Genomic DNA, 14803 nt, shown 5'->3' with positions numbered 1-14803 from the left:
TCTAGCAGGCTTGCTGGGAAACTGAAAGAGCGACAGAATACTTTCCAGAAATGCGAAGACAGCCCAGGAGAAACGGCACAAAACAGCAAAGGTCATAAGGCAACGTTCAAGTCGATCAGCAGCAGGTCTAGCATCACCCAGCAAGCAGACAGACAGATTGAAGTTCCTGCTAGTACCTGGCAGAATACAACAATTACTCTCACCAGGCAGGTGCCTTATAGGAAACCCGAGTAAGTTGATATACTATTTGGGATTACACTGTTGCAGCATGCTTCATGGACTGTCCAACAGGACACATAAACATGAAAAAAATGGAAATGATTGCTGGGGGGGGGGGGTACCTCCATCTCGCAGTTATTTGGAAAGCCTTTGAGTTGATTATCTGTTGATCCAGCTGTCAGTGCAGTAATACAAAAAATGAAAAGTTGGCTTTCTAGCTTAGCTTTGACAGTGGCAATGCTTAAACTGATTCAAAAGTTGAATGTTGCCCACATAATCGTCATTTCAACAATGCGCAGGTTACCTTGATGATCGGTAATGATGTGTTGCCAGAAAGCTGCCTTGTCATTTTGAGGGGGTCTGTTAGCTGTGCCCATGCGCTTTCGAGTTCTCAGACAAGTGCAACAGGGGCGTAGCCAGAAATTCTTTTCGGGGGGGGTTCACCGGCCCGACCGGGGAGGGGGGGGGGGTGCAAGCTTCTGCTTTCCTCTAGGTCACGTGATCGATAATAAATAGCGGTAGTGTAAGCAGACTCTATACATGTATATCACAGACATGGGACCCCCCCCCCCCCCCCCTCGCGTGTGCTTGTGAAGAAATTAAGTAAAAAGTAAAGTAAGCTCAGTAAATACAGTAAGTATACGACAGGTACAGTGGGCGTTTGGAGCAACGGTCTCTCATCGCGCCACTGAATGGACCAGTCTTCGAAAACGCATCATTGAGACGACCCGTTCGATCGGAGAAGACATTATTAATTGTTAATTTCCGTTAAGCGTAGATGGCGTCGTCCTCGTCGGGGCGAAGTGCGTTTCACAAGTCAAGGACGGCTATGCGCGTGAAAATGCACGTGTGACCAGGCTATACCTACTCCCATAGCAATAGCTTGTTCGCTGCGTCTTTGCGCTAGAAAACTTAAATACGCGCAAAAACGCGTAAGGCGTTTTTTTTTTTTTTTTTCGAAGCTTTCGTCGCCCTGCTCCCTCATACGAGAGGGTTGCATTTCCTGCGGCAAGTGCATGGGCCGCTGTGTCTTCCGCTGTGTGCGAGCGTGCAGCCGTCATCTGCCTTTACATCAACAGATTCGAAATTGTACAGAATATTTCACCGCTCAGCACAGATATGGCATGTGTACGCATTTTAAGTAGTGCGTGCAACTCATTTCTGCTTCACTTACGCCGGTGCAAACAGGAAGCGGCCTTGTACCTCACAGAATCTCGACTGATTGGTGTACTAGTGATGCAGGAATGAACTCCGGTATTGTTCAGTGCATAGTGCACATAACCAATTTCTCAGGACGCGTGAACTCCGACGAGAACTGTCAGCGCCTGCAACAAGAGTTTACTTACGCTGTACTGCGCACAGCAGTAATTCATGCTTGTCGGCTGTCTGTTTCGTGCATTCTATTGCGAGTCGGTGGAATTTGACTGCTGTCATCAACCCCTTCGTGTGTACATTGCTGGTTTGGGATTCTACAACAAAACAGCAACTACCAGCCTTCCGTAATTGCTGGTTTGGGATTCAACAACACAACAGTAATTACCAGCCTTCTGTAGGGGCGCAATCGCAAACAAGAGACGTTTCTCGCGCAGACTAAAATCCTGCGCGAGCGCGGCCTAACCGGCACCTGAAGGGAAGCGGCGGAAATGTATACCGGAGATTTCGACCACCTGGGGTCTTTAACGTGCAACCTAAATCTAAGTAAACGGGCGTCGAGCGTTTTCGCCATCTTCTAAAATGCGGCTGCCGCATTTGTTGCTTCATTTGTTGCGCATTTGTTGCTTCAGAATGCGGCCGCCACATTCTCGCCCAAAACTTCACAGAGTGTGAAAGCCTTGACAAACACCGTGACAGTTTTTTCCATATGCAGACATGATTCGCTGTAAATTACCAACCCAAACGGAAGCGCCCAGGAATTAAATTGTGATAGTAGCACCGGTTTCATGAATTATGTCAGCGCAAAGCGACGAAAACAAAGGGTGGGTTAGTAGGGGGGGGGGGGGGTGCAGAAAAAATTTCGGGGGGGGTTTGAACCCCTCCAACCCCCCCCACTGGCTACGCCACTGAAGTGCAACGTCCATTAAAGAGACACCAAAGCCTTCAAAGGTGCTGGAATATATCTTTGAGGATGGCATGCTTCCATAAGCATATAATAAAATGTGTGTGAACTTAGTGCCATTTGAAAACATTGCAGGAAATACAGCTGCCAGGGTCAGGACCAGGCTGGTCCATACTCCTAGCATCGGCTGATTATTACCATTACTACTATTAAAAAGCTAAAGGGTCCAAGGATAAAGAAGCCTTCGAACCATTCTTTATGCATTACTAGAAGTTGCAGATGTAGTTAGGAGCTGATAATCACCGGTTTACTGCATGCTAACGGTTCATGCATACAGCTCGGTTTGCTTGTGAGCGCATAAGCCAACCTGTTTCAAACCATCTGCCATGTCCTAACATGAACATTGCACATTTACTCCTGTAAAGGTTCACCGGGCTTCTTGGTGATTCTCAGAAACTATGGTTTGTCACTGATTTTGCCTGGTATGGACTTGTAGGTTTTCTAGAACCGTGCTATCCGAGATTGTCAGTGCTTATCACTTTTGGCCAGCAAATCACCCAAGATTGTCAGAGACAGTCAGTTTTCATTCAGTGCATGGACATAACTGTGAGCTAGACGGAAGCAATGAGTTTATGATAAAAATTATTAAAGGAAACTGCTGCTATCGCTCACCATTGGAATAATGGTTAATACATGGATTTGTCTTATCTCCGTGCTTGTGTCGCTTCATATTGCTATTTGCATATTGCAGGTTTCTTGTCGACAATGTGCGCGGGCGTTCGGCGAAGAAGACGAACTGCTCCTTGCTCTCGAGCTGTCGGCTGAACTGGCCAGCGCTGCATTTGCCTTTTGTAAATTCAGTCGAATCTCGATAATTCGAACTCAGAGGGGCCTGAAAATTTGTTCGAATTAAAAGAAGTTTGAATTAAAGGAAGGACGTATTTTTGAAGTATTCGACCACCATAGCACAATGCACGAACGGTGCGAGGCGTGAAATATCGCGGCACGCAAGCGCATAAAGAGCGCAACTGCCCAGGCCGGCCAACGCTCGGTTTCCGATGGCGGCAGAATGCGAAGCTTCAGGGAGCGGACGGTGGCGACGGGCGGGCGCACGCGGAGACTGTGGAATGTGAAGGAGGAGGGCGGCAGGGAAGAGGATTTGGCCTCGGCAACTCCGCCGCTTCCGTGGCAGTGGCTTCGGTGGCTCCCCTCGCCCTCTCTCCCAACTGCCTCGCAGCTCCGTCACCTTCAACGGTCTCCAGCGCGTGCCGCCGTGCCTGCGCCGCCCTGGCGCCAGCATAGCCCGCTCCCTGAAGTTTCGTTTTCTGCCGTTGTCAGGAGGCGAGCGTTTGCCGGACTGGGCCTCCGCTGCTGCATTAAAGGGAAACTGAAGAGGTTTTAGAATTTGATGATTTACAGGAGTTTTAAAGGCTGACACAGCATAATTAAACTCCTGCAGTTATTTTCTCGATTATGCACCGTTTTCGCCCATTGAAATACACATAACTTTGATGGTACCATAGCGTCAGTTCGTATAAACCGGGAGTTCGAATTAAGCGTGTTCGAATTAACGAGATTTGACTCTATACATTGTAAATAGTCTCCAGTGCATAATGCTTTGTTCGCAGTAACATTTTGGTGGAGAGTGCCATTCCCTGTCCTCGCCACAGAGCGCCGCAGCGGGTGCACCTCCAGCTTTACACCATGGCTCCCGGTGACGACACCTCGTCTGCTTCTACTCTTCGACTCCAACACCAACATATGTCACGGTTGCCACTCCCTGCAATCCTGGCATATTCTCGGACCAAGATAATGTTGACGTTGACTGGCTCAGTTTGTATGAGCGTGTTAGGTGAAACAACCACTGGGACCCTACCATAATGCTAGCGAATGTCCTCTTCTATTTGGGCGGTAACACATCGTGTCTGGTTCTGGACACACGAGGACGAGATCTCTAGCTGGGATGCTTTCAAGGAGAAGCTCCGCGACCTCTTTGAAAATCCGACTGGTTGGCAGCTGGCTGCAAGAAAAGAGCTTGCTACCCGAGTACAGTCTTCAACTGAATCGTATGGCTCGTACATACAAGACCTGCTTGCTCTTTGCTGGAAAGTCGATGAGAACATGGTTGAGGTTGACAAAGTAGGCCACGTTCTCAAATGGATCGTGGACGTGTCGATCTGCTCAACTTGTTGATCTTCAACAATGTGTCCACCATCAACGTCATTGTCAAGGAATGCCGCCGCTTGGAGCTCGCCAAAAGCCGCTGCCTCATTCCACAGTTCTCCCGTCTCCCTAACACGGCTGCAACGTCGTCATGCGTCGACCTTACTGCTTTGTCCGCCCTCCCCCTTTCTATGAGAACGTCACACGTATTGTTTGCCGCGAGCTCGAGGCTGCAAGTCCTGCCCGTTCCATCCACGCCCACTTGACCGCACTATTGATCTCCCTCATTCGGGCTGTTGTGCAGCAAGAATTTGCCAACCTCGTTTTTTCTGCTGCCTGCTCTGTCTCCCGACCTGACGCCAGACCGGTTCCGACAGCTGCACCCCGCAGCAATTTGTATTCCCCTGCGAGATACCGCAACCCTACAGAGTGGAGAACTCCGGACGACAAGCCAATCTGCTTCCGTTGCCTCCGAATTGGCCACGTCGCTCACCACTGCCGCACGACCTGGACGTCCCCGTATTCGAGCTACTTTTCCTTGTCTCCTCGCCCATATGCCGACCCTCGCCACTACTCGCCTCGGCGTATGCCTGCTACCTCTGACGTATTTATCAATGACAATGAAATTCCTCACCGACCAATTATGGCCCCTCCCGAATGAAAAACTAGACCATGCAGCTCATGGGGGTGGTGCGGCATTATCTTCATCGTGTCGAAATCCTCCTTTGACGCTCACAATGAACCAGAACTTACTTGATGTTCACGTCGACGGTGTCCCTTTGAAGGCATTCATAGATACTGGAACCCAGGTGTCCATAATGAGTTCTAACCTCCGTCGTCGACTGAAGAAGGTTCTCGCGCCTGCTACTACACGAGCCATACGCGTCGCCGATGGCTGCACTGTTGCCGTCACTGGAATATGTACTTCCCGTATAACTATTGCCAACTGCCAGGTTCCAGTTCTCATTACAGGGCTGACCAATTGTCCCCATGACCTAATCCTTGGACTAGACTTCCTTACAGCGCATTCAGGTATGATCAACTGTTCTGCCGATACTCTTTGCCTCGAACTTCCTCTACTCGCACATATTCGTGTCGAACTGCCAAACAACTTTTATACGACCGCCTTCATCTGCCTGCCGCCTAAAGCCTTGACTTTCTTCGATATGGTACCATCTTTCCCTGTGCCCGATGGTGATTACGTCGCCACACCTGTTCTTGATGTCCTTTTGATGCGCAATGTCACTGTGCCCCACTCCGTCGTAACCGTTGCCGATAACCGGACATGCCTCCCCGTCGTCAATTTTGGCATGACAAAGCAAGTTCTACTCCAAGGCATATCGGTTGCAACACTGCGTGCTATAGGAGATGACCACGTGACGGCATTTTCCATAGACGTCTGCTCCGATTCTTCATGTCCACATTATATTTGCCCTGACGCAACATTTCGTCCCATGATTGCTGCGGACCTATTGCCTGAACAAGTATCAATCAGCTCTGTGTCGCCTTTTGGTTTCCTACCACAACATCTTCGACCCCAACAATCGACAATTAGGCCAGACTTCAACTGTTAAGCATCACATAAATGCTAGTGATGCAAGTCCTATTCATCGCCGGCCATATCGTGTTTCTGCTTCAGAGCGCAAGGTTATTCAAGATGAAGGGAACAAGATACGTACTCGCCAAAGGCATTGTTGAACCCTTGTCGAGCCCTTGGGCGTCGCCCGTGGTGCTTGTTAGAAAGATGGCACGTGGCACTTTTGCATAGAATATCGTCATCTAAACCGAATTACCAAGAAAGATGTATACTGCTTGCCTCGCATTGACGACACCCTTGATTGTCTCCACGGTGCCAACTACTTTTCATCAATATACTTTCGGTCTGGTTATTGGCAAATTTCTCTGGATGAAAAGCACCAGGAGAAGACAGCGTTCGTTACCCCTGATGGTCTATTTTGTTACGCGAATGAAGGATTAGGAACTGGAGACTATTTACAAAGTATATTTACAAAGGATAACGGCAGCGCTGGCCACTTCAGCCGACAGCTCGAGAGCCAGAAGCAGTTCGTCCTCTTCGTCGGGGCACCCGTGCGCATCGTGCACAAGAAACACACAATATGCATGTATCATTATCCCTGGCTGCAGAAGTACCGTCCTGGTGCAGTCTAAATATATGTGGTAACAGGAGATAAATATGGTTCGTCATGCGTCAGTGGAATTCGGGGCAGAAGAAGCACTGGTACTAACTGGGGCGATTTCGTAAGTAACTGGAGTCACGGCACGCAGCACTCGATAGGGACCTGTGTACTGAGACGGCAGTTTTTCTGACAGGCCACAGGAGTACTAGAGATCCAGGTAAAAAGTGGACGTCTCGGTGTTGACAATCGTACAAGCGCCGTTGATTCTCTTGGGAGGTCAGGAGGTGAGCACGGGCAATTTCACGTGTTTGGGCTGCCCTGGTGATTGCGTCAAGTGCATATTCGGTGGTCTCTGCTGCAGCGGCAGATAGAAGGGATGTGTGGTTGGAAGGGAGATGGAATTTAGTGCTCAGCCAAAGTGACGTTGGGTATTTTGTTGATACTACAGAGCAATGCAGAGTGCGAGCGGCAATTTAACGTCGGGGAAAAATACGAGGACGCAGTGCTGCTCGTCCATGTGTCACTCGTATAAGACGCTGGGAAACGTCATCCTCGCAAAATGTGAAAGAAATGAAATTTCTTACCATCAAACATTATCTGAAGAATTTTTTGAACACCCGCCGTGGTTGCTTAATGGCTTTAGCATTGCGCTGCTAAGCACGAGTTCGAGGGACGGCAGCGCGGCCGCGTTTCGTTGCGGTCAAAATGCAAAAACGGCCATGTGCCGTCCATTGGGTGCATGTTAAAGAACCCCAGGTCGAAATTAATCCGGATTTCCCCACTACGGCATGCCTCATAATCAGGTGATGGTTGTGGGACGTAAGACCCAAGAATTTATTAAAATTCAGAAGAATTCTTGAAGGCAGAATTAGCAACAACGCAATGCTTGTAAAAGTGAGAACTTGATGTGATGTTCATGCGGTCATTTGTATATCTGTAAATAAAATTGTAAGGGAGTTCTCCTGTTAGTACTTGAAAATATAGACGTCGGAAGAGAGAAGGGTGTAACTGGACTGGGGGGGGGGGGGGTCAGTCGGTTACAGTCGGTCAGTCAGTTACAGAAACTAAATCCGGGAGATCTTCCAATTTAGTTTCTTCGAATTTGGCAGGTATGCTCCTGGTAACGCGTTGCATAATCTTAAACAATGCTGGGTAACCAGCTACCGGCAAAATGCGTTGCATAACATCAATTTCTTTGTGTGTGTGGGCTCTGCTTTTTCTTTTTTTTTTCTCCTCTCTTGCCCAAAATTTCATTCATTGGCAAACATTGATGTAAAGCAGAGGCTTGCAGAGCACTGCTGAAATGATATCTAAACGCTAACAAGGTGGCAAACGTTCGAGGAGATAAGAGCAGGACGCACAGCCATGAAGCCAGTAACATAACTCTGCTTGTGTGGCAGTTCAACATAGGCGCCATTGGACAGCGCAGCATCTACCAAAATCTGCGCACTACGATGTTCACATTTCATTTCGTGATGCTAGTACATGTCACCAAAAGCTTTTGGTAAGAGGATGTCAGTCATTGTGACTATATTCGCCAATAACAGGTTCCATTTGTCAGTGGACAATGCATGAGGAAAGTTCTGTAACATTTTTGTTCATGCAAGGGTGTGTTTTTCTTTACACGCATTCACGTGGCACCTCACACATGCTGAAACGTGAGGTGCCACGTGGATGTAATCCTGATTGGTATGTTGCTATGGTAAAGGATGAGTGACAAGCAGGCATGTTAACTATTCTTAGTTTGATTCCCTGGGTAGAGTGGCATGGCAAAAGACAGGTGGTGAGAGGGTGCTCTTGTCAATAGTGTCAATAATTCAAACTTCCTGGTGTTGGAATATTCAGGCTGCTTTGTACGTTCACTGATAATTTACATGTGCGATAACGGCCATCAACATCTGTGACTTATTCACGGGTTCAATTTAGTAAATGGATGTGCTCAGGGACTCTCCTTTCTCGTTATACATCTATGAGATTCATTACTACATGTGAGGTTTGGAAGGGGGATATGCAGCTTTTTTTTGTATGTGGGTGTTCATATAGTAGCTTATAATTGTATTGTACCATATATTATTCAGATTCATATGATCTAATTATTTGTTGTACCGTAAACTCCCATTCAGACGAACTTGTATAAGCAGAATTCTCAGATATGCTGAACAATGTAGGAACGTTTGGTTGGTTTTTCCGTAGACTCAATGTAAAAAAATTCCACTTAATACAAACCGCTTCGCATGTACTCTTTGATTAAAACAAACTTTCGCAGTGACCACAAACAATGGTGATTTTGCACAGCACAGATAGTAGTCTTGGCGGGACATTCGCGGGACTGGAGGGATAGGAAGAAATCGCTTCCTGGCACAAAGCAAATTCGCACCGTGGAGGAAGGAAATGAGAAAGAAAAAGTAAAAAGTGCTCACAGAGCACTTGCGATATCTGCGAGCTCTCTACGGAAGAGCTTACAAAAAAAAAAAGACCTTGCAGTCCCTCCACGGCATCGAATGCACCTCAAGTACCTGCAGGGTGTTTACTACATTCCTTCAGGTTCTGAATTTGTTCGCTTGGACAAACTTATGCGGCATTTATTTCACGGAACGGTACTGTATTGTATCAGGAGTTGCGCTCCAATTGAACGTCCAATTTTCATGCAGCGATAGATAGGTTGACCATTTCCGCAAAAGGCGTGGACTCGTTTTTCGGTCTATTGTCGGTGAGGCGGCCGCCATCAAAGAAGCGACCTGCAGCAACTGTGGGCTGACAAACAAGGCCCTTTTGCAGCAATACGACCCCAGCAACATTTACAACGTGGACGAGACTGCGCTGTTCTATTAGCTGCTTCCCCAGAGAATGCTCACATTTGCTGGTGACAGCTGCACAGGGGGCCAGCATAGCAAGGTTAGAATTGCCATTCTAGTTGGCGCGAATATGTCTGAAACAGACAAACTGAAACAGCTAAGGAAAGTTGCAATGCGGGTTAGTTGGTTAGACTTAATTAAAACTGTTGCGCAAAGCGACATGATTTAAAGGGACCCTGAAACAATTTTGACGATATTGTGCAAACCTACTGAGACGTTAGGGTGGTCCTTCTGATCAAGTGATGCATTTAATCACTCTGCGTAAAGCATGTAATTTATTATAAGGTTTTAAAAATGGGCGTCGCTACCAATCGCAGAGACACCACTCCCTTTTGCTTTCAGCTGCCCCCTCCCTATTGACATCAGTTGGGCGAGTTATCTGATTGGTTACACAGGTAGCTTCATCATTAATTTTTTCAACTTCATAGTGAACAAATGTTGTTCATAATAGTTGGAATGTTGGTTAATTTGTTTCTATACATAAAAAATCTAACAGGAAGAGAATGCACAATGACAGTTTATCACTACACGCAAGCACTTAAGGCACACAGCAACTGTTGTCTGCTTTTGTTACAATGTTCTCCGTGTTGATGCAAGCTGCGTGGTCAGTGCTGGTCTCGACCTTACTTTTCGCGAGTACCACGGATGCGTTGTGGGCTGCAAATATAGCGATTGGCAACACGCCAAGCTGCAACGTCATGTGCCTCTGCAAGGCAACATGCAAGCCGTACAGCTGCAGTGCATCGGGCTGTCAGTATCCGATCAGCACCAGCAGCTACGTGCTTGCGGCGGTCACTTCACACCGAAGCATTGCTACCACAGTAGGGAGTTTTAGCGTGTCTGGTATTCGGATAAAGGCAAGTGCAAGCGAACTGGACCTGGGCGTTTTACCTGAGGAGCGGAGGCGCAAACGTGAACGGCCTGCACTGTGCAGCCACCTGGTGACAGAGCTCAATGAAAAAGAGCTGATATAGCAGTAACCAAATGTATTCTATTTTGCTGCTGGTGTAAATTTTTGGCAGGAGCGTAATCGTCAACGCAGTGTCTTTTTTAAATGTTTAATATGTTTTACACTTGGTTAGAGCAATAGTAGCTCTGTGTTTGGCTGGTTAAGCTCTACACCTCCAGGTGGCTGCATGAGCAGGCCACTCACGTTTACACTAAGCTTCTTCATCACAGCAGTAGTAGGGGCTTTAGTTCATGCCTCTGCCCATCCGTTAAAATGCCCAGCTCACCTGCCACTACCGGAATACAGGACACACTCGGCACTGCGACAGAACGCTCGTAACATATTCTGCTTGGATAGCTTTTGCAGGTATCGACGGCCAGGCGGCTTGAAGCCTGCACCAATGACATGACTCAGTAGATGCCAGCCTAAATTATTTACTAGACTTTTTTCAGCAGCTCGAAAGTGCCGAAGGGTTTTTAAATTCGCTAGGAGAAATGTTTTGCTTTGTGACAGCATGCCGGTTTTCGCAGCAGCAGCAAACAAGCATTACAGATTGGATTAAACCGAGCGAGAGTGCTTGAAGCCAGTGTTTTCATTTATGCAAAGCCAACTAAATGCTCTTGGTGTAATTATCTTCCCGTTGTAAGGTCACCACATTCACTGTTTTCAAGTAGCAGATATTTGGACGCACCAGGCATATTGCCTCTTATTTGGGGGTGGGAGGGGGCACTTCTGATAAGCCGAACTTCTGATTAGACAAACAAGTTTTCATAGTCGCATCGAGTTCGTCTTAAGCGTCTACTGTATTTGTATAGAAAATATGTAGTAATTCCATACCTGTAGTCCCTAAAAGTTTTTAATTAGCTCGAGTTGTTTGCAGTTGGTATTATAACTTGGAAAAGCTCTTTGTCCTGCAGTGGACATCTTTTGGCTGACAACGACAGTTATGATAGACTGTCAGTAGTGTTCATGTTATACATAAACCATGCTCATATTTAACACACCTACATTGCTCATTTTGATTACTCTCACTGCAGTGGCAAGAAGAGCAACAGTCCATACAAGTGCTCCGTGACAGGATGCCCACACACGAATTCCAAGGATTGTATAGGCTTCTGGCTCTTCCCTATCCCCGATGAAAAAGAAGAGGCATCACTGCATTTCGCATGGCTGCAAAGCGTGCCTGTTGACATGAATGTCAACAGGCCACTCAGTCCACGCGTGTGCTTTAAGCACTTCGACGAAAAAAAGGACTTTGTGTTGATGTCCAAACGTTTCGTTGGACTGAAGCCATGCGCTGTCCCCTCAAAAGTGCCACGAAAGTGCCGCCGAAGTCAGTCCACAACAGCTGCTGAAGCAGCACAGGAATTGGAGTCCACAAGTGCCATTGACATGGGACGTGGATCACAGTCCACTACAGCCACTGATGGGGGAAATCAGCTAGAGTCAACAACTGTGGCTTGCAGTCACCGACGGATCTCAATCCATGACTGGCACTGGAAAGGGGCAGGAATCTGAGCCTATGTCTGTTGTTGGCACAGCACAGCAATCACAGACAATGACTGCTGTCGACTCAGAATCAGAGCATATAAATGTTATCACCTCTGCACCAGAATCAGCATCAGACAGTAATTCAAAGTCTGCAGCTGAAACGTCGCCCACTTCCCAATCTTCATCTCAGTTGATAGGGGATAATTCAGGGGCAGGACAGCAGGACAAGGATGATATTTGTGCTAGTTCAGCATCGGTAAGTGCAGAGAGTCCTGAGAAAGCAGCCAAGTACTGCCCCATGGTCATCACAGAGTCACTTCTTCAGACCGAAGATACAAGCACTGGAACCTGCGAACCTCTGCCCTCAGACAATGATACCGAGAAATGTGCCCTTGAGTCGGTTTCCATGCAGTCCACCAGTGCGTCGAACGAGCTGGAGGAACAGAAGCGAGATATTGCCTGTTCTTTGGTCGCTCACAGTCCCATTGATGATGCAGGCAGCACTACCGTTAGCCTTTGTGCAAGCCCTGAACGCAGCCGTGACTCTAATGTCGATGCAGATGTCTGTGGGCTGCTGAAGTTTGTTCCTAAGGAAATGTGCAGTGCTTCAACTCAACCTGTTTTAGTTACTGACAATGAGACAGCAGATGCCATGCTTGGCAATTTAGAAATTGACTTAGAGACACCGCCCCAAGTATCAGAAGATGCTGTAGCATCCTCTATATCTGCACAGATGTGTTCTGTAAGTAAGCTTGTTGATACCAGCAATGACAAAATGGACGAAGAGGGAATAAAAGTCACCACTGAAAGACACAATCCTGATCCTCATCATGTTAAAAGCAATCATAAAAACGATGCTTCCATCAGTGCTACCCACACAGCTGCCAAGGACTGCCCCACATTAGATGCACCAACAAATCCACTGCTTCGAAAAGAAGTCACAGTGTCTAATGTAGCTGTGCTGAGCCATGGTCTCAGCACGCTTGCCAATTCCAGCAACAGTGATACGAAGAGAAATGAACAGGACGTCATTTGTATAAACGAAAGCGGGCTGCCGAATTTTTCTTCGCAGAGCTATGGTTATGATGTTCAAAGGGGTGACAGGTATGGCTCGAGCCATGCCTTCAATGTGCCTATTGTGAAAGCCGCAGTAGATGGAAAAAGCTGGCCAGAGGTTACAAAGGAACCCATTGCATCTTGCTCAGCGATCGTGAGGCACCGTCCGGACTTGCCTGGCGGCAACAGTACTGATGGAGCTGAGAAGATTAAACCGACAAATCCTGCCATTACAAGTCATCTGTTTGATCCTTCCCAAGGAATGTATGTTCTTAAGAAAGAAGTCTTGCAAGACGGAAATGAACTTGGCTTGAGCACTGTTCTGTGCACGCTCGTCTGGGTTCCCAAAGGACGCGCCAACCCATAGTGTCGTTGCACATGTGCCAATAAAGGCTAGGGTCAAGTGCCTTAAGCTTACACTGTGGTTCAAGCACAAATAAAAAGGAATAAACGGCCATGTAGAAACAGTCGCAGAACAGTTCCTAGCGCATCTAGTGCTCCGTGGCCAACGAAGCCACAGCCAGAAGCATTGACGTGTTGCAAGTGCATTTTGTCGTTTGTGGACATTGATAAATATGACTGGAGTGCCTGTGCGTGACTGCTGCAATATTTATTGTTATTGTTATTAATGTGTGCGAGTGTGTTCTGTCTTTGGACACATGAACAACATCAGTCTTCCAAACCTTCTGATTGTGCCTATATATAGATGCTTTTCTAAACTGTGCATAGGAACCTTCCTTGTTTGTATCATGTTGTGGGGCTTGTTCTGTTCAAACAAGCATTTGTTGCATTATATGTTTTTGCAGAATTGCCATGGTGGTCCTGCCACTGCTTCAGTAAAGGCTAACGTAAAAGCACTAGTCAAATGAGGGTGCATTGAGGAAGCATTGTGGTTACGCAGCGATTCAATTGGGACCAGTAGACCTGCAGATGGGAACCTCTGTGCAGGTGAATGTACTCTTGACATCCAGTGTTTGTGGAACACTTGATCTATGATAAAGCTGAATCTCCGTAGACCTACGGACTTGTAATCTCCTACAGTACTGAAACTTGCTTATACAGCTTAGCTGTCTTTAATGTGTCATTTGGCAGATTGGCATGCATCTGTCAAGGATTTTTTAATGTGAAGCATTCTTTGCCTCATTCCAGGCACTTTGCAATAGGTAGTCACCGACCATTAATTTGACTCAACAGGGACCGCCAGAAAGTTGAATAATCGGGAGTCTGAATTACCAGGTTCACCAAAAATAAGTGAATTTGTTCCACAACTGGCCAGAAAAGGTGTGCCGTAATCTTGGACCACCACTTTCGGCAATGGCTTCACGTTCGTGTGAATACAGCAAGACAGCAAAGCACATCAGCATCTATGAGTGACGGCATTCTCAGCTCTGCCAAGCAGGCTATCTTACCACAGCGCGGAAACGCTGCTGCCTGCAAACCTGTCTGATTCTAGTCACGCGAAGTATTGCAAAGATGGAAGTATCTGCCAATGGGTGGTCGTCCAGTTAGATATACAGTCCAAGTTCGTCAACGTATTGATGCATCCACATGTGCTTCTCTTTGACCTAGACTTTTCGTGGCCGCGACTTTCTAGCAGTGCCATTTATGGTGTCCTTTTTCATGCTTTTTGTACTTTGTCAGTGGCCAGAGCAACATTCCGCACATGTTATTGTAATCAACCGGCCATTAAGGTAGATAAGAATAGCATATAATAGTACAGAAAGCATCCCTGCAAAATCGCGGCCATTATCTCAACCATTCTCATTATGTCGCGAAGATAGACGAAAGTACAGTTAATTGCATGCACCAAATCTTCATTGGCAACTACTATATTGACTAGGCTTTGCTAGCTTTAGTATCGAGGAGGCACTGGAAT

At 47.1% G+C, this 14803-nt stretch overlaps 2 protein-coding genes across 4 annotated transcripts in view; one reads left to right on the top strand and one right to left on the bottom strand.

Moving 5' to 3' along the window:
• The window catches only part of LOC119464985 (uncharacterized), a 121533-nt gene extending 109631 nt beyond the window's left edge, over positions 1 to 11902 (top strand). For 2 of the 3 annotated variants that reach the window (XM_049655711.1, XM_049655713.1), the window contains exons 7-8: positions 92 to 230; positions 11418 to 11902. In XM_049655711.1, coding sequence (XP_049511668.1) covers positions 92 to 230; positions 11418 to 11898 — 620 coding nt within the window. In that variant the 3' untranslated portion in view covers positions 11899 to 11902. The remainder of the gene's footprint in view (positions 1 to 91; positions 231 to 11417) is intronic. The other variant, XM_049655712.1, reaches the window with a different exon arrangement.
• LOC125940047 (uncharacterized) overlaps positions 1 to 14803 on the bottom strand; it is a 398764-nt gene that overhangs the window by 268289 nt on the left and 115672 nt on the right. The gene's annotated exons all lie outside the window — the stretch shown is intronic.

The sequence above is a fragment of the Dermacentor silvarum genome, chromosome 9, assembly GCF_013339745.2.
Source record: "Dermacentor silvarum isolate Dsil-2018 chromosome 9, BIME_Dsil_1.4, whole genome shotgun sequence".
NCBI classification, from domain to species: Eukaryota; Metazoa; Arthropoda; class Arachnida; order Ixodida; family Ixodidae; genus Dermacentor; species Dermacentor silvarum.
Note: the sequence above shows the minus strand (reverse complement) of the source record. Positions and strands in the feature narration are given on the sequence as shown.